This window comes from Schistocerca cancellata, chromosome 3, assembly GCF_023864275.1.
Source record: "Schistocerca cancellata isolate TAMUIC-IGC-003103 chromosome 3, iqSchCanc2.1, whole genome shotgun sequence".
In the NCBI taxonomy this organism is placed as follows: Eukaryota; Metazoa; Arthropoda; class Insecta; order Orthoptera; family Acrididae; genus Schistocerca; species Schistocerca cancellata.
Window position 1 is genome coordinate 575,472,092 of NC_064628.1, and position 20,897 is coordinate 575,492,988.

Below are 20,897 nucleotides of genomic sequence, written 5' to 3' on the forward strand. Positions count from 1 at the left end.
GTAACATTGCAAAGTGATATGAAATGGAATAAGTATGTGAGAACTGTAATGGAGATGGTGAATGAGCAGCTCTGGTTTATTGGGAGGATTTTAGGAAATAATAGTTCACCTGTAAAGGAGATGGCATATAGGACACTGGTGCGACTTGTCCTTGAGTACAGCTTGAGTATACCAGGTCGGATTGAAGTAAAACATCGAAGAAATTCAGAGGCAGTCTGCTAGATTTGTTACTGGTAGGTGCAAACAACATGTAAGTATTACAGAGATGCTTGAAGAACTAAAAAGGGAATCCCTGGAGGTAAGGCAACATTCTTTTTGAGAAACATGATTGAGAAAATTTAGAGAACTACCATTTGAAGCTGACTGCCAAATGACTCTACTACCACCAACATACATTGCACGTAAGAACCATGGAGATAAGATTCGAGAAATTACGGCTCATATGGAGGAATATAGACAGCCATTTTTTCCTTGCTCTATTTGCGAGTGAAACAGGAAAGGAAATGGCTAGTAGTTGTACAGGCTACCCTTCGCCACTCACCATATGGTGGCCTGAGAAGTGTCTATGTAGATGTCAATGTGGATGCTCAACTTAATGTTCACATGGCTCACAGGAGTGTTTGGTTATGTCACTGCAATACTTCCACAGAACTCACATTTGTGTGTGTAGTTGCTACTCCTGAATGAGATTTTCACTCTGCAGTGGAGTGTGCGCTGATATGAAACTTCCTGGCAGATTAAAACTGTGTGCTGGACCGAGACTCGAACTCGGGACCTTTGCCTTTCGCGGGCAAGTACTCTACCACTGAGCTACCCAAGCACGACTCACGCCCCGTTCTCACAGATTTACTTCTTTCAGGAGTGCTAGTCCTGCATGGTTCGCAGGAGAGCTTCTGTAAAGTTTGGAAAGTAGGACACGAGGTACTGGCGGAAGTTTCAGTTGTTACTCCTATTTCATCAAGATCACCCCTAATGCTGTAATTACTTTCTTAGCCAGGCTGTTCCGGCTCCACCAAATATAATAACCCGATCCTTTTTGCCAAAGCCTTTGCACAAATTCTTATGTCCTCTGTCGCCTGGGTAAGGCTAGCACTTGACTTCACAGTACTTATGACCTTGTACCCTATTCCTAATTTGTCCAGCACCATCTGGCCCACACCCCTCCCATGACAACTACCTAGCAGCGAGACTCTTTTCTTCCTACTCTCTTTTGATACTGACCTACACTGAGTCTCTTTGTTAAAAGTCTACTGCACCCCACTGTACCCTTCAACTGGATGAGGCTCTTCCCCTTCTTCTCCAGATTACAAGTCAAATTTATTCGATACTGTTAGCTGAATTGTAGATGAAGTTGAAGAGCTATTTTCCTTTTGCCCATTGCTTATTACCTTTACTCACTTCCCAAGATTTTTTCCCACTTCAACCTATCTAGTTCAAATATCGCGTGATCTAATTCAGCCTGAAGGGCACAAATCTTTGCCTCCTGCTCAGTGATTCTCTTCTCGTTTTTGCAAAACTTTCAATTCCATGGGAAAGCCTCGATGAGTTCCCCATTCAGTTCCCCACTACACTCACTCCAGTCGTATTCCAACCCACAGTCTACACATACCACTCCCTCTCTTTGACTATCCTATAGCAACATCCGCATCTATCATACATTGCAACACAGATTATACACTTAAAAATTGAATTAAATCACTTAACACACTTATTACACAAATTTTCATCACTTAACAGCAACGAAAATTAGGCCTACAGGTTAGCACTTCATGCGTATGATATAACGTAAAAAGTTATTTATGTACACTTACAACAACTTAATACTCACTCAATTGCAGTATCCATTCAATTATCTTAATCAAAACAGAATGAATTTTTCACTTTGATGAAACAGTTCTACAGCCTTTTCAAAATCTTTGAATTCAGTCCTGCCTGTAGAGAAAATGCTGCAGCAGATGCATAGACGCTGTCATGTCATACAATATCTTTTTTATAGACACTGAAGCATATTGCTATAAAAGCTGTTATGGTCTTCTGTTACTTTTTTTATGTTACGGGAGAGACAATCCATTTAGGAGTTCTATTGCTTTGCTACCAACAAAACTTGTCTTTCGTTCTCTGCTGAATCTTAGGCTTTGGAAGTCTAATTTGGTTTTATATCTCTACTACACTTATCCTTTACAGTATTTTAGCTACCACAACCAAGGAAACTATAACACAGTCATTCTTCAAGAGGATAAGTTTTCAGATTACATTAATGCCATAAAAGAAACTTAAATACAAAAATATATGAATCTATTAAAAACAGATTGTCTCATAACCCCAATAAGTACAAGGCTGGAAAAGTAAATATTACAGGATGTTGTTGTTGTTGTTGTCTTCAGTCCTGAGACTGGTTTGATGCAGCTCTCCATGCTACTCTATCCTGTGCAAGTTTCTTCATCTCCCAGTACCTACTGCAACCTACATCCTTCTGGATCTGCTTAGTGTATTCATCTCTTGGTCTCCCCCTACGATTTTTACCCTCCACGCTGCCCTCCAATACTAAATTGGTGATCCCTTGATGCCTCAGAACATGTCCTACCAACCGATCCCTTCTTCTGGTCAAGTTGTGCCACAAACTTCTCTTCTCCCCAATCCTATTCAATACTTCCTCATTAGTTATGTGATCTACCCATCTAATCTTCAGCATTCTCCTGTAGCACCACATTTCGAAAGCTTCTATTCTCTTCTTGTCCAAACTATTTACAGTCCACGTTTCACTTCCATACAAGGCTACACTCCATACAAATACTTTCAGAAATGACTTCCTGACACTTAAATCTATACTCGATGTTAACAAATTTCTCTTCTTCAGAAACACTTTCCTTGCCATTGCCAGTCTACATTTTATATCCTCTCTACTTCGACCATCATCAGTTATTTTGCTCCCCAAATAGCAAAACTCCTTTACTACTTTAAGTGTCTCATTTCCTAGTCTAATACCCTCAACATCACCCGACTTAATTCGACTACATTCCATTATCCTCGTTTTGCTTTTGTTGATGTTCATCTTATATCCTCCCTTCAAGACACCATCCATTCCATTCAACTGCTCTTCCAAGTCCTTTGCTGTCTCTGACAGAATTACAATGTCATCGGCGAACCTCAAAGTTTTTATTTCTTCTCCATGGATTTTAATACCTTCTCCGAATTTTTCTTTTGTTTCCTTTACTGCTTGCTCAATATACAGATTGAATAACATCGGGGAGAGGCTACAACCCTGTCTTACTCCCTTCCCAACCACTGCTTCCCTTTCATGTCCCTCGACTCTTATAACTGCCATCTGGTTTCTGTACAAATTGTAAATAGCCTTTCGCTCCCTGTATTTTACCCCTGCCACCTTTAGAATTTGAAAGAGAGTATTCCAGTCAACATTGTCAAAAGCTTTCTCTAAGTCTACAAATGCTAGAAACATAGGTTTGCCTTTCCTTAATCTTTCTTCTAAGATAAGTCGTAAGGTCAGTATTGCCTCACGTGTTCCATTATTTCTATGGAATCCAAACTGATCTTCCCCGAGGTCGGCTTCTACCAGTTTTTCTATTCGTCTGTAAAGAATTCGTGTTAGTATTTTGCAGCTGTGGCTTATTAGACTGATTGTTCGGTAATTTTCACATCTGTCAACACCTGCTTTCTTTGGGATTGGAATTATTATATTCTTCTTGAAGTCTGAGGGTATTTCGCCTGTTTCATACATCTTGCTCACCAGATGGTAGAGTTTTGTCAGGACTGGCTCTCTTAAGGCCATAAGTAGTTCCAATGGAATGTTGTCTACTCCGGGGGCCTTGTTTCGACTCAGGTCTTTCAGTGCTCTGTCAAACTCTTCACGCAGTATTGTATCTCCCATTTCATCTTCATCTACATCCTCTTCCATTTCCATAATATTGTCATCAAGTGCATCCCCCTTGTATAGACCCTCTATATACTCCTTCCACCTTTCTGCTTTCCCTTCTTTGCTTAGAACTGGGTTTCCATCTGAGCTCTTGATGTTCATACAAGTGGTTCTCTTATCTCCAAAGGTCTCTTTAATTTTCCTGTAGGCAGTATCGATCTTACCCCTAGTGAGATAAGCCTCTACATCCTTACATTTGTCCTCTAGCCATCCCTGCTTAGCCATTTTGCACTTCCTGTCGATCTCATTTTTGAGACGTTTGTATTCCTTTTTGCCTGCTTCATTTACTGCATTTTTATATTTTCTCCTTTCATCAATGAAATTCAATATTTCTTCTGTTACCCAAGGATTTCTACTAGCCCTCGTCTTTTTACCTACTTGATCCTCTGCTGCCTTCACACCTTCATCCCTCAAAGCTGCCCATTCTTCTTCTACTGTATTTCTTTCCCCCATTCCTGTCAATTGTTCCCTTATGCTCTCCCTGAAACTCTGTACAACCTCTGGTTCTTTCAGTTTATCCAGTTCCCATCTCCTTAAATTCCCACCTTTTTGCAGTTTCTTCAGTTTTAATCTACAGGTCATAACCAATAGATTGTGGTCAGAGTCCACATCTGCCCCTGGAAATGTCTTACAATTTAAAACCTGGTTCCTAAATCTCTGTCTTACCATTATATAATCTATCTGATACCTTTTAGTATCTCCAGGGTTCTTCCATGTATACAACCTTCTATCATGATTCTTAAACCAAGTGTTAGCTATGATTAAGTTGTGCTCTGTGCAAAATTCTACCAGGCGGCTTCCTCTTTCATTTCTTAGCCCCAATCCATAGTCACCTGCTACGTTTCCTTCTCTCCCTTTTCCTACACTCGAATTCCAGTCACCCATGACTATTAAATTTTCGTCTCCCTTCACTATCTGAATAATTTCTTTTATTTCATCATACATTTCTTCAATTTCTTCGTCATCTGCAGAGCTAGTTGGCATATAAACTTGTACTACTGTAGTAGGAGTGGGCTTCGTATCTATCTTGGCCACAATAATGCGTTCACTATGCTGTTTGTAGTAGCTTACCCGCATTCCTATTTTCCTATTCATTATTAAACCTACTCCTGCATTACCCCTATTTGACTTTGTGTTTATAACCCTGTAGTCACCTGACCAGAAGTCTTGTTCCTCCTGCCTCCGAACTTCACTAATTCCCACTATATCTAACTTTAACCTATCCATTTCCCTTTTTAAATTTTCTAACCTACCTGCCCGATTAAGGGATCTGACATTCCACGCTCCGATCCGTAGAACGCCAGTTTTCTTTCTCCTGATAACGACATCCTCTTGAGTAGGATACAGTAACCAACTATGTATGACTGTTTCTTATTCAAAGTCATCCTAATGGCCTTTTTTTGAAATAGAAAAATTCTTTTTGTAGTATTGCTGCTGGAGTTTATCCAAACAGTAATTCCAGTCTGCAAATATTGTTCAAATAGAGCATGGTACATTGTACATAGAAGTTTTTTAGCATAATGTGCAATGTGTTTCATAATAAATATTACAGTGCTTAATTTACAAAAAAAACATTGTCTACATGTTGTCTCCACTGGAGCTTACTTGTGACCATAATTTCCAAAAACTTTGTAGCAGTAACTTCTTCCACTCTCATTTCATCTATGAATATATCTATGTGATCTTCTTTTTCTCTATTTATGAACACCATGAACACAGTCTCTTTCAGATTTATAATTAAGTCAATCTGTACGAGCCATTGTACTGCATCATTTATCAACATACACAAACTTTTTTCCACTATTTCCAGATTTTCTCCTATATTCACTAATGTCTTGTCATGAGCATACAGTAGTATTTGGTACTTCTCACTGACTCTGATATTGCTTACAAATAGGTTGAACAGAATCGGGCCAAGTACAGATCCTCGAGGTACACCGTACTTAATACCCCTCATTTCAAGCCTGCATCCTGATTCTGTTGTCACATACTATTTTCTGTTACTGATTTACGATTTTACACATTGAGCTGCATGTCCACATACATCACAGCGTTCAAGTTATTCAGTCAGTGCTGTATGGATGGTTGTGTCAAAAACATTAGACAACTCCAGAAACATAGCAGATAGACAGATTCTGTTAGACTTGAGACAGCTGTTTGTATAATTTCCCTTTTCTGGAAACCATGTTGTGCAGGAATCAGAATCTTAGGTTTCTCTAGGAATGTCATCATACTAATTAACTCCTCCCAAACAGGGCATGAAGACCCAAAGGCACCGACCGGCTGCCGTGTCATCCTCAGCCAACAGGCGTCACTGTATGCGGATATGAAGGGGCATGTGGTCAGCACACTGCTCTCCGGCCGTATGTCAGTTTCCGAGACCAGAACCGCTACTTCTCAATCAAGTAGCTCCTAAGTTTGCCTCACAAGGGCCGAGTGCACCCCGCTTGCCAACAGCGCTCGGCAGACCGAATGGTCACCGATCCAAGTGTCTCAAAAGTAAGATTATATTTGATGTGTCAATATAGTCTATTGACAAAATCTTTATTTATTATTACTGAAATATACAGTTTAGGAAGTTACTTCTTAAAAATAATGTTATTTAAATGCAATCCAGCATGCCTACTGCATTCATTTAAATGATGAACAAAATTTTGCACGACGGCTCGGCATATAGGTACTTGCATGGCTGTCATTGCACTGCAGATATTTTCTTTCAATTGCTCCAGAGAAGTAGATTTTTAGATCTGACATATCCCCACAAGAAAAAAAAAAATGAATGGGGACCAAATCTGAACTGTGTGGGAGCCAATTTCTGTCTCCCCTCCTGTAGATCAGTTTGCTAGGAAAAATTCATGAACTCACAATATAGGTGCATTAGATGTGTATGCTGTGGCTCTGTCTTGCTGAAACCTTGTCCTTTGGTTTGAAAATGAACCTCATCAGAGAAAAAGATTCTGTTAAATGAAGGGCACTCAGTTACATCATTAATGAACTGCAGCCTCTGTCTGGGACCCTCAGGCTTTAATTCTTGCACTATTTGGGTTTTGTAAAGAGTGCAGTTTAAGTCTTTTTGTAGAACTTGATGCAGTGCTAATCTACACATGTTTAAACAACTTACATGTCTACGAATGGAGACATTAGGATTGTCATAAGCAGACTGATTTACACTCTCCACAGATTCACCTATTCTTGATGATACTGGTCACCCAGATTTCAATGTGGCCAGTATTGAAGCGGTCTCCTCAAACATTTTGATCCATTTCTGTATAAGGGGAACACATGGAGCATCATTTACATTAAGCAATCCATGACTACTGCAAAATTTCCTCCATGCTATAGTTACCAAATCACCGTTTTTGTTAATTCTCGCACACAGAATGTGCAGTCTTCTCCCAAGAAGTGTTCCAGATCAGTTCAATTCCTAACGGCCAAGCAAGCAATGAAAGTAACCCCCCCCCCCCCTCTCCTCAGATTTGTTGCTCATGCATAGAGAGCTCTTCAAATATAAATCTTGTTTTGAGACACACTGTACTATATACGAGCAGTTACAGCATTTTTGAAGAGTCCAGAGATTAAAGATACTGGTCTGTTGTTATTGGGGTCATCTTTGACACATTTCTTATTTTTGATTTTTCTGGGAGTACTACTCCTTTTAATGAGCTGTCTGCTATATGCAAAAGAGGTTCAATTGTTTCTTCATTCACATGCTTTATTAGATAATTTGATATTTCATCGTCTCCTGCAGACTTCTTGGACTTTAATATCTGAGTTATTTTTATGAGTTCTGTTTTTGTTTTTGGTTCCAGGAACATTGAGAGTGATGGTTGCCCAAGCATTCTATGATGCTGTGACCTCTGTTGATTTCTTTCCCCCTCTAAATTTTGCATCTATAAAATTGTTGTTGAGTATATTAGCTATTTTGCTCCATCTGTAACTATACTATTCTCACTTCAGTTGAGTTAGTAAGATTTCTATTTATACTGTTTTCACTGCATCTTTCAGTGTTGATTATGTCCCATCCTATTTTACTTTTATGATATGAATTTGCTACAATTCAGTTTATTGAACTCTTATTGATTGCCTGTCCTTCTGATACTTTTTGTGTGTCTTCATATTCCCTGTTTGAGTTCTTTCACTCTAGTCCTTAGTTTATTTATTTATTGTTCCGTGGGACCACATTAAGGAGAAGTCTCCATGGTCATGGAACGAGTCAATACATGAAATTATAACACAGTAGTGGAAACAGATAAAATGAAATATAAGAAACATATTCAGGTGACAATTTGTAAGTTTAAATAAAGAAAATCAACAATGTAACACTGGAATTTGCTTAATTTTTCAGCTCTTCCAGGAGCTCCTCGACAGAATAGAAGGAGTGAGCCATGAGGAAACCCTTCACTTTAGACTTAAAAGTGTTTGGGCTACTGCTAAGATTTTTTGAGTTCTTGTGGTAGCTTATTGAAAATGGATGCAGCAGAATACTGCACTCCTTTCTGCACAAGAGTCAAGGAAGTGCATTCCACATGCAGATTTGGTTTCTGCCTAGTATTAACTGAGTGAAAGCTGCTAACTCTTGGGAATAAGCTAATATTGCTAACAACAAATGACATTAAAGAAAATATATACTGCGAGGGCAATGTCAGAATTCCCAGACTATTGAATAGGGGTCGACAAGAGGTTCTCGAACTTACACCACACATAGCTCGAACAGCCTGTTTTTGAGCCAAAAATACCCTTTTTGAATCAGAAGAATTACCCCAAAAATAATACCATATGACATAAGTGAATGAAAATATGTGAAGTAGACTACTTTTCGTGTTGAACTGTCACTTATTTCAGACACTGTTCTAATGGTAAATAAAGCAGCATTTAGTTTCTGAACAAGATCCTGAACATGGGCTTTCCACAACAGCTTACTATCTATCCGAACGCCTAGGAACTTGAACTGATCCATCTCACTTATAATATGCCCATTTTGTCTCATTAAAATATCGGTTCTTGTTGAATTGTGAGTTAGAAACTGTAAAAACTGAGTCTTACTGTGATTTAGCATCAAATTATTTTCCACAAGCCACGAACTTATTTCATGAACTACGTTATTTGATACTGTTTCAATATTACACACAAGATCCTTCACTACCAAGCTGGTGTCATCAGCAAACAGAAATATTTTTAAATCACCTGTAATACTAGAAGGCATATCATTTATATAAATAAGAAACAGCAGTGGCCGCAGCACTGACCCTTGGGGAACGCCCCACTTAACAGTGCCCCATTGGGACTGAACATCACTACCTCTCTCAATATTGCGGAGAATTACCATCTGCTTTCTGTTCTTAATGTAAGAGGCGAACCAATTGTAAGCTACTCCCCTTACTCCATAATGGTCCAACTTCTGCAGTAATATTTTGTAGTCAACACAGTCAAAAGCCTTTGTTAAATCAAAGAAAACACCTAACGTTCGCAGCCTTTTATTTAATCCATCCGAAACCTCACAGAGAAAAGAGAATATAGCATTTTCAGTTGTTAAGCCATTTCTAAAACCAAACTGAACATTTGACAGCAAATTATGTGAATTTAAATGCTCCAGTAACCTTGTATATACAACCCTCTCGATAACTTTAGCAAACACCGATGGCATAGAAATAGGTTTATAATTGTCAACATTATCCCTGTCTCCCTTCCTATATAAAGTGGGTTCACTACAGAGTACTTTAATCGGTCAGGAAACCGACCACTCCTAAAGGAAAAGTTACAGATATGGCTAAGTACTGGGCTAACATACATAGAACAATGCTTCAGTATTCTGCTAGATACCCCGTCATATCCATGAAAGTTCTTGGTCTTTAGTGATTTAATTATTAACTCAATCTCCCTCTTGTCAGTATCATGGAGGAGCATTTCAGTTAACAGTCTCGGAAGAGCGCTATATGATTCCCTGTTGGGACTAGGTTTCTATTTAGTTCACTTGCTATACTCAGAAAGTGATTATTAAATACTGTACATATATGTGACTTATCAGTAACACGGACATTCCCACTACGCACTGATTCAATATCCTCGACCTGTCTCTGCAGACCAGCCACTTCTTTTATGACTGACCATATGGTTTTAATGTTATCCTGAGACTTAGCTATTCTATCTGCATACCACATACTTTTTGCCTTCCTAATAACATTTTTAAGCACCTTACAATACTGTTTGTAATGGGCTGCTGCATTTAGATTGTGACTGTTTCTAACGTTTTGATATAATTGCCACTTTGTTCTACAAGATATTCTTAACCCTTTAGTCAGCCACCCGGGCTGCCTGTTTGTGCTAGTACCGTGTTTTGAACGTTCTAATGGAAAGCAACTTTCAAAGAGCACGAGAAAAGTCTTGAGGAAAGCATTATATTTATCGTCTACTGTGTCAGCGCTATAAACATCTTGCCACTCTTGTTCCTTGATAAGGTTCACAAAGGTCTCTACAGCAACTGGATCAGCTTTCCTAAACAGTTGATGACTATATTTAACGCGTGTTGCAGCACAAAAATCTTTTAGAGTTAAAATTTTTGCATCATGATCTGAAAGGCCATTCACCTTTTTGCTAACAGAATGCCCTTCTAGTAATGAGGAATGAACAAAAATATTGTCTATGGTTGTTCTACTGTAACCTTTAACTCTCGTTGGAAAGAATACGGTTTGCATAAGATTATATGAATTAAGGATGTCTACCAGCATCCTTTTCCTTGCACAGTCACTTATACAATTAATATTGAAGTCACCACATATAACTAACTTTTTGTATTTCCTATAAAGTGAACCAAGAACTTCCTTTAGCTTTAGCAAAAAATGTTGTGAAATCGGAGTCTGGGGATCTATAAATAACAACAGTAAGAAGTTTAGCTCCACTAAATTTAACCATACCTGCACAACATTCAAACACCTTTTCAGTGCAGTACTTTGAAACATCAATTGACTCAAATGGGATACCGTTTCTCACATACATGGCTACTCCCCCACATCGCAAAGAGCTCCTAGAAAAGCTGCCAGCCAACCTGTATCCCGGTAAAGGAAGCCTCTGAATTATCTCCTTATTTAAGAAGTGTTCAGATATGCCAATAATTTCAGAGCCAACATCTATAAGCAGTTCACTAACTTTATCTCTAATACCTTGTATACTTTTGATGAAATATACTAATTCCCTCATTAATCGGATACCTAAGCTTTGTCGAAAGTGGTTTCTTTGTTAGAGAGACTTCCCTTAAGCAGGAATACCTATCAGCTGACTTCAATCTAAAAAAGGTACAGCTCTAACACCCACAACTACCGGAATTTTCCCATGAGTGATCCCACCACCTACACCTATGCTGTCACCTGTAAGCTTTGCCAACCTCCCCTTTCCATACCGGTTGAGGTGCAGGCCATGTCTAGTGAAACCCATCCTGATGATAGTCTCCACCGACACCACTGAAATGTGACTCATGCCTTTTGTCATCAGCGCACCCCCAAGTCTGATGTTATTACGCCTGACGGCTGTATTAAGATGAGGCCGATCGTGACGCTGAAACAGTTCCACGAAATGCACATTTCTTTTATTTGTTTGTTATCCACTTCCTGCTGTAACTTTCTTTACCTGACACATCATTCTGTGGAAGACTGCATGAGAGGAATGCATTAGTGTGTTAAGAAATGCACCATACTTCTCATTCGTGCTTTGGGTTTGTATTGTTTCAATCCAATCTTCTTTCCTCAATGTTATTTTAAAAATTTCATGTACTGTAGATCTATAATCCTGACTTTGCTCTTCTCTTGCTTTATTTCTGTTCTTGAGCTGCTATTTTTGTAGATACATAACATTAACTCTCATGATCAGAGATTGCTGTTTGCAGAACTTCTGCTTCACATTCACTATTTTCTATATTAGTGATAATGTTATGAATGATGGCTTGACTGATCTGCCATTCTTGTAGGAACATTTGTTATTATTTTAATATTACATTGAAATAATGTTTCTTTTAATTCTTGTTTTGGTTTTAATTCTCTACTACCCATTTCTATGTTGTAGTCTCCACATATTACACCACCATTCATGTTAGACTTCAGAAACAATTTTGCAAGGTTTTTCAGAAATGTTGTAATATTATCATCTGGAGACCTGTATAGACAGAAAATTCTGGTTCCTTACTCACATTCCAGTAATTCCTTAATCTTTTTTAATGCATGCTGAAGGTTGCAGTAACTGGTATCTTGTACACTACCAATTTTCTTCTTATAGACAGCAACATCTTTGTCTTCATTTGGGTCTACAGAAATAATTAATCACATTAAAGCCTCCTATTATTAGATTAGCACTTCTAGTTTTTGTTGTCTAGGTATTGAATATTTTGGTGCAAGGCTTTAATTATAGTTTCCTTTCGATGCCTCCGGAGTTGTTGAATCTGTTGTAGCTACAGACTGACATGTGACCAAATTGTATTCATTATTATTTATTTTGTCTTTCTTCTCTTTTATTGGCTGTGGAATAAAGAACAGAATACTGAGGTGAGGGCCAAGGAGGCTAATAACAGAAATGAAGAAATAGCTTCTCGGCTCTTGGAAAGATTAAGGTAGTTTATTAAGCAAATTGTTCCAGATTCTGTCTACAGGTTCTCAGTGCAATCTTGTCCAGCTAATGGCTGATGCAAGCTAAATACTACTACACACAGTCATGTCACCAACAGATTTAAAATTCACAGACATTACATTGGCAGTCAGTGTTTCTTGGTGGCCACTGAAGGCAGGGCCTACTTTTGCAAACTGTACCTTCTGTGTCTGGTTTGAGCGAGATACTTGCTCATGCAATGAATGGACAGTAGGCTGTATTGGTTTGATTTATTTGGCAACATTATTAGAGGAAATTACATGGACCACCTTCTCAGTTAACCTTTGTATGTCTAATTTTTAAAATACTGACAATATTCTCAGAGTGGCAATACCTTGATTAAGAATGTTGGGTACATTTATGATGGCTTAAAGTCATAATTTTTATTGCACCTGAAGACATGGCTGTAAGCAGTGAAACTGGTAGTGTGGTCAATTAAAACCAAGTTTATCAGCTGCTATTTTTATTCATCAATAGTGGTATCAAATTCAGTTGATCAGCTGGTCAAGAAACGTAGCCCAATGTGCTTGCACTAGGAGCCATTTCTCACTTTGTTAACAGAGAAATAATGCTGTTGTCATTTTTTGCATATTTCCATTCTACTCTCTCCTACATTGTAATCACATGGAAAAATGCTGCAGGAGCATTTAAAAAAAAAAAAAAAAACAAAAAAAAACTCAGAAACAACCTGTGAGATTAATGTATGGGGTCTCTGACACTGTAGGCTCTCCCGGTGTAACAAGTCTTGAAAGTCTCTTCGGGTTTGCTGCCGGATCCTAAAATCAATTCGATTCGATATCTCGCTGATCCAACTGGTCACCATCTTCATGAGAATGCTGTGTCTGCTGATGAGTCCTGCTGAGAACTCCAGCATTCAGCTCCCCAAAAATTATGTAGAAGTCTCTAGTACAGTTAAATGGTTAAATTTAGCAATGAACCTGTCACAAACAGGTTTAAAATCACCGAATAAACAGCAAAATGAATATTTAAACAATGAAGACATAATCAACAAAATTCCAAATTTTAGGCACCTTACCCAAAGAGACAAAATGAAAATAAGTTTTTCTAATAGAATGAAATGTGCTCTGTTGAATGGTGTTAATGAATGTAATGTGGTAGGTGTCCATTTTGAGATACACGACTTTGAACACGGGTATATTTTGATACATTCATGTTTTTTAGCAAATTTACAGGATGGTAGCACAGTAATTAAACACACAAGCCAGGCCAAAATTTGTGATGCACTAAACACCCAGACAGACAGTAGTTTGGCAAAAGACCACGTCCATAGCACACTTTCTCCACTACTGATGCATTGTTAAAGTATGGGGCAAATTTTTCACGACATGATTTGCTGCCCACTTTGAAATGAGTTTATGCCAAATGTATTGTTTTCTGAACTCTATTTGCAACATTTGTGTGTAGAGCACACAATGTTGTACCACTATACCAAGAAGCAAGAGTCTAGCTCTTTTACATTAGGGACAGTGTAATGCCAAACTTGACGACTTCTCCTTGACTTTTTGGTCTCTGTAAAAGTGGTAGTCATGAAAATGACTCTAGTACCTCAACCAAGTTACAGGTGAGCCTGAAACTTTGCATAAGTTCATGTAGGGCCCTCAGGTACATCCTGTACAAATTTCATGAAAATTGAAGATGGTCGAGCTGGGAGCCCTAGGACACTTTACATGGAATGTCCCTTATGAAAACCTGTACATTATTAATTTCCTTTCTTAAGTTGAGAAGAAGCTTATTGTATACTTTCATACATTAATCATAATCTCTGCTGTGTACTTTCATGAGAGTAACAGAGTCATGGAGGAAATTTTTCATCAGTGTTGTGTTGTACTTGTGAACATCAGAATTTTTTTGAAATAATTCCATGTTGTCAGCTATAAACATTGTCAGTGAGTTTGTATATTGACCTACGAAAATAAATATTCAGAGAGACTTGAAGAGATCCCTTCACGATGTTCAGAGAGAGACCCCACATTCTTGAAAGTCTCTTCAGGTTTGCTGCCGGATCCTAAAATCGACTCGATTCAGTATCTCGGTGATCCAACTGGTTGCCATCTCTACATCTACATCCATACTCCGCAAGCCACCTGACGGTGTGTGGCGGAGGGTACCTTGAGTACCTCTATCGGTTCTCCCTTCTATTCCAGTCTCGTATTGTTCGTGGAAAGAAGGATTGTCGGTATGCCTCTGTGTGGCCTCTAATCTCTCTGATTTTATCCTCATGGTCTCTTCGCAAGATATACATAGGAGAGAGCAATATACTGCTTGACTCCTCGGTGAAGGTATGTTCTCGAAACTTCAACAAAAGCCCGTACCGAGCTACTGAGAATCTCTCCTGCAGAGTCTTCCACTGGAGTTTATCTATCAACTCTGTAACGCTTTTGCCATTACTAAATGATCCTGTAATGAAGTGCGCTGCTCTCCATTGGATCTTCTCTATCTCTTCTATCAATCCTATCTGGTACGGATCCCACACTGCTGGGGGGTATTCAAGCAGTACGCGAACAAGCGTACTGTAACCTACTTCCTTTGTTTTCGGATTGCATTTCCTTAGGATTTTTCCAATGAATCTCAGTCTGGCATCTGCTTTACTGATGACCAACTTTATATGATCATTCCATTTTAAATCACTCCTAATGCGTACTCCCAAATAATTTATGGAATTGACTGCTTCCAGTCGCTGACCTGCTATATTGTAGCTAAATGATAAGGGATCTTTCTTTCTATGTATTCGCAGCACATTACACTTGTCTACATTGAGATTCAATTGCCATTCCCTGCACCATGCATCAATTCGCTGCAGATCCTCCTGCATTTCAGTACAATGTTCCATTGTTACAACCTCTCGATATACCACAGCATCATCAGGAAAAAGCCTCAGTGAACTTCCGATGTCATCCCCAAGGTCATTTATGTATATTATGAATAACAACGGTCCAATGACACTCCCCTGCGGCACACATGAAATCACTCTTACTTCGGAAGACTTCTCTCCATTGAGAATGACATGCTGCGTTCGGTTATCTAGGAACTCTTCAATCCAATCACACAATTGGTCTGATAGTCCTTTTGCTCTTACTTTGTTCATTAAACGACTGTGGGGAACTGTATCGAACGCCTTGCGGAAGTTAAGAAACATGGCATTTACCTGGGAACCCGTGTCTATGGCCCTCTGAGTCTCGTGGACAAATAGTGCGAGCTCCAGGAGAATGCTGTGCCTGCTGATGAGGCCTGCTGAGAACTGGAGTTCTCAGTGGAACTCATCAGCAGACACAGCATTTTCCTGAAAATGGCGACCAGTTGGATCGGTGAGATATCGAATCGATTTTAGGATCTGGCAGCAAACCCAAAGAGACTTTCAAGACTTGTTACGCCGGGAGAGCCTACAATGTCAGAGACATCTCACAGGTTGTTTCTGAGGTTTGAAGATTTTTTTTTTTTTTTTTTTGGCTCCTGCAGCATTTTTGCAGATGATTACAATGTAGGAGAGAGTAGAATGGAAATATGCAAAACATGACAACAGCATTATCTCTCTGTTAACAAAGTGAGAAATGGCTCCGTAGAGCATGCACATTGGGATAAGTTTCTTGACCAGCTGATCAACTGAATTTGATACCACTATTGATGAATAAAAATAGCAGCTGATAAACTTGATCTTAATTGACCACACTACCAGTCTCATGGCTTACAGCCATGTCTTCAGGTGCAATAAAAATTATTACTTTAAGCCATCATAAATGTACCCAACATTCTTAATCAAGGTATTGCCACTCTGAGAATATTGTCAGTATTTTAAAAATTAGACATACAAAGGTTAACTGAGAAGGTGGTCCATGTAATATCCTCTAATAATGTTGCCAAATAAATCAAACCAATACAGCCTACTGTCCATTCATTGCATGAGCAAGTATCTCGCTCAAACCAGACACAGAAGGTACAGTTTGCAAAAGTAGACCCTGCCTTCAGTGGCCACCAAGAAACACTGACTGCCAATGTAATGTCTGTGAATTTTAAATTTGTTGGTGACATGACTGTGTGTAGTAGTATTTAGCTTGCATCAGCCATTAGCTGGACAAGGTTGCACTGAGAACCTGTAGACAGAATCTGGAACAATTTGTTTAATAAACTACATTAATCTTGCCAAGAGCCGAGAAGCTATTTCTTCATTTCTGTTATTAGCCTCCTATGCCCTCACCTCAGTATTCTGTTCTTTATTCCACAGCCAATAAAAGAGAAGAAAGACAAGATAAATAATAATGAATACAATTTGGTCACATGTCAGTCTGTAGCTACAACAGATTCAATAACTCCAGAGGCATTGAAAGGAAAATATAATTAAATCCTTGCACCAAAATATTCAATACCTAGACAACAAAAAACTAGAAGTGCTAATTTAATAATAAGAGGCTATGATGTGATTAATTATTTCTGCAGACCCAAACGAAGATGAAGATGTTGCTGTCTATAAGAAGAAAATTGATAGTGTACACGATACCAGTATGTGTATAGAGCACACAAAGTTGTACCACTATACCCAGAAGCAAGAGTCTATCTCTTTTACATTAGGAACAGTCTAATGCCAAACTTGACGATTTCTTCACGACTTTTCAGTCTCTGTAAAAGTGGTCTTCACATAAATGGCTCCAGCGCAGGTCTTCACATAAATGGCTCCAGCGCACCTCAAACAAGTTACAGGTGAGCCTGAAACGTTGCATAAGCTCATGTAGGGCCCTCAGGTACATCCTGTACAAATTTCATCAAAATTGAAGATGGTTGAGCTGGGATCATCTTCTAAACTGGGACACTGGACATGGAATGACCCAAAACAAATTGAAAACTTGCCTCATAGAAGAACTTTTCTATAAAATGAAGGAATTCATAGAGTTATAAGGCATCCTTTTGCGTAATGGTAGAGGAAATCACTTAGTTAATAACATAGCTTTAAAAGTAAAAATGCAATACTTATGTCATGAGAATAAAATTTTGTATTTCAGCTCAAGTTATGATGATAAATTGTATTTTAACTTGTAAAAGGTAAATTTATTTAGTTATATCATTCCAATTAAAATATGTACCTTAATTTATTTCACTATCTTATCCATCCACTTAAACTTAGGCCGGTAAACTGCGGGTTTTAATGTTATAACCAACCAATTGTTTTTAGAAAATAAGTAAAATAGTATACCATATATAAGTGATCATATGTCCTACATTACTAGTACACTACTTGTAAAATATGTAATCAACAGACCAAACTTTTAAAAAATCAAATCATATGAGGTTTCAAGTAGTTCAGTAATGGCAAATTTGAATAATTGCTGCAGCACTTTGTTTAGTGGCATTAAATAAATTCTGAAACAGCAGCAAGACTCAGAGAAACATGAAATAGTCAGATTAATGGAATTCTTTGCCATTTCACACCCTGTTCCTTCCAATCTAACATAGACACACCTGTGTTGGCCACCAGAACCTAAATTCCAAAAAATAATATATGAAAAAAAAAAACTGTCAGTATTCTGTTCTCTTTCTATTTATACACTTACAAAGTTAATAACATCTTTTTACGTCATGTTACAAAGCCGGCACTTGGTATCAGTAGGTAAACTGATACAAATATTCAACATACTGACACAGGGTGTTTCAAAAATGACCGGTATATTTGAAACGGCAATAAAAACTAAACCAGCAGCGATAGAAATACACCGTTTGTTGCAATATGCTTGGGACAACAGTACATTTTCAGGCGGACAAACTTTCAAAATTACAGTAGTTACAATTTTCAACAACAGATGGCGCTGCAAGTGATGTGAAAGATATAGAAGACAACGCAGTCTGTGGGTGCGCCATTCTGTACGTCGTCTTTCTGCTGTAAGCGTGTGCTGTTCACAATGTGCAAGTGTGCTGTAGACAACATGGTTTATTCCTTAGAACAGAGGATTTTTCTGGTGTTGGAATTCCACCGCCTAGAACACAGTGTTGTTGCAACAAGACGAAGTTTTCAACGGAGGTTTAATGTAACCAAAGGACCGAAAAGCGATACAATAAAGGATCTGTTTGAAAAATTTCAACAGACTGGGAACGTGACGGATGAACGTGCTGGAAAGGTAGGGCGACCGCGTACGGCAACCACAGAGGGCAACGCGCAGCTAGTGCAGCAGGTGATCCAACAGCAGCCTCGGGTTTCCGTTCGCCGTGTTGCAGCTGCGGTCCAAATGACGCCAACGTCCACGTATCGTCTCATGCGCCAGAGTTTACACCTCTATCCATACAAAATTCAAACGCGGCAACCCCTCAGCGCCGCTACCATTGCTGCACGAGAGACATTCGCTAACGATATAGTGCACAGGATTGATGACGGCGATATGCATGTGGGCAGCATTTGGTTTACTGACGAAGCTTATTTTTACCTGGACGGCTTCGTCAATAAACAGAACTGGCACATATGGGGAACCGAAAAGCCCCATGTTGCAGTCCCATCGTCCCTGCATCCTCAAAAAGTACTGGTCTGGGCCGCCATTTCTTCCAAAGGAATCATTGGCCCATTTTTCAGATCCGAAACGATTACTGCATCACACTATCTGGACATTCTTCGTGAATTTGTGGCGGTACAAACTGCCTTAGACGACACTGCGTACACCTCGTGGTTTATACAAGATGGTGCCCGGCCACATCGCACGGCCAACGTCTTTAATTTCCTGAATGAATATTTTGATGATCGTGTGATTGTTTTGGGCTATCCGAAACATACAGGAGGCGGCGTGGATTGGCCTCCCTATTCGGCAGACATGAACCCCTGTGACTTCTTTCTGTGGGGACACTTGAAAGACCAGGTGTACCGCCAGAATCCAGAAACAATTGAACAGCTGAAGCAGTACATCTCATCTGCATGTGAAGCCATTCCGCCAGACACGTTGTCAAAGGTTTCGGGTAATTTCATTCAGAGACTACGCCATATTATTGCTACGCATGGTGGATATGTGGAAAATATAGTACTATATAGTTTCCCAGACCGCAGCGCCATCTGTTGTTGAAAATTGTAACTACTGTAATTTCGAAAGTTTGTCTGCCTGAAAATGTACTGTTGTCCCAAGCATATTGCAACAAACGGTGTATTTCTATCACTGCTCGTTTAGTTTTTATTGCCGTTTCAAATATACCGGTCATTTTTGAAACACCCTGTATATGCATAGCTATGGAAATAGCTTCTTTCAAAGTGGTATTTTTTGTATTATCTTATTAAATACATTTAGCCCTCTAGACAGAAACAGAATATAGTACCAATTCACTCTTAATAGCACAAACAGAATAAGCTTGTGTTAGCTGCTTCTCTTTGTTTATATGTGCCTTGTTCCCTTCTACATCTCTAAACATTCTCCTTCATGACATGACCTACAGAACATGATGGATGAATGACAAAAGAGACTGAGAAACCACATCAGCCTTCTGGTACGATAACATAGCTTGTCTAAAAGATGATGCTAAGTCACAAATACACTGCTGTATCTCAAGATTAAACACCGTATACATTCACCTGGCAAAAGGGATTTATTTCTCATTAAATAACTGACATTTCGAGATGGAAGTGAAAGGTTTATTTTATTTATTTATTTCACTGAAAATGACTTAGAACTAGGAGAATGAGAAAGGAAAACTTACTTTCTCCAGCCATTACAGCTTGTGTATACCTGCTTGGAAGCATACTAGTATACCCATAAAAGCTTGACTGTTGTACTGAAAGGAAACATTTTGAAAATTAAATGGTTAAGTTCATTATATTATAAATCGACATACAATCTACTATTTCCATTCAGCATGGCTCTGTTTTCGTCAGGGAAATATTCTCTCAACAGATGCTGAATACTGAAATTGATGCCTACCTGTGCAGCCAAGAGCAACAACAGCAACAGCTACTAGATTTATAGTATATGAAGTAGATGCTCCAAATGCTTCCCACCATATTTCACATACCGCTACAAAAAATAATGTTATGAATGATACCAGATAACCTGCAACATAAAAAGTAATTTGCATGTGGTAATTCTCTTTTTTTTCTAATGGGATGGTATGAATACTGAACTTTTCTATTTACCAAATGTGATCCGGGTGTCCAAGGACAATGTTTCAACTAAAACATTATTTGCAAGCACGGCAAAAAATGCCATCACAATGTAAACTAATGACATGTCAAACACAATGGTAGTCCCAGGATAACGAGCTTGAAAATAATCCACGGCAATAATGAAGCTGTAAGAAAGAAATTTCATTACTGAATCTATAGTTTGCGCAGTTCCATATGTAGCAAATACTGTCACTCCTGTTG

The 20,897-nt window shown here is 38.7% G+C and overlaps 1 protein-coding gene across 1 annotated transcript in view; it reads right to left on the bottom strand.

Annotated features, from left to right (window-relative positions):
- The window catches only part of LOC126175423 (equilibrative nucleoside transporter 4), a 176,084-nt gene that overhangs the window by 154,658 nt on the left and 529 nt on the right, over positions 1–20,897 (bottom strand). Inside the window, exons 3-5 of the mRNA XM_049922222.1 lie at positions 20,667–20,821; positions 20,455–20,583; positions 20,234–20,308 (exon numbers count right to left, since the gene is read on the bottom strand). Coding sequence (XP_049778179.1) covers positions 20,234–20,308; positions 20,455–20,583; positions 20,667–20,821 — 359 coding nt within the window. The remainder of the gene's footprint in view (positions 1–20,233; positions 20,309–20,454; positions 20,584–20,666; positions 20,822–20,897) is intronic.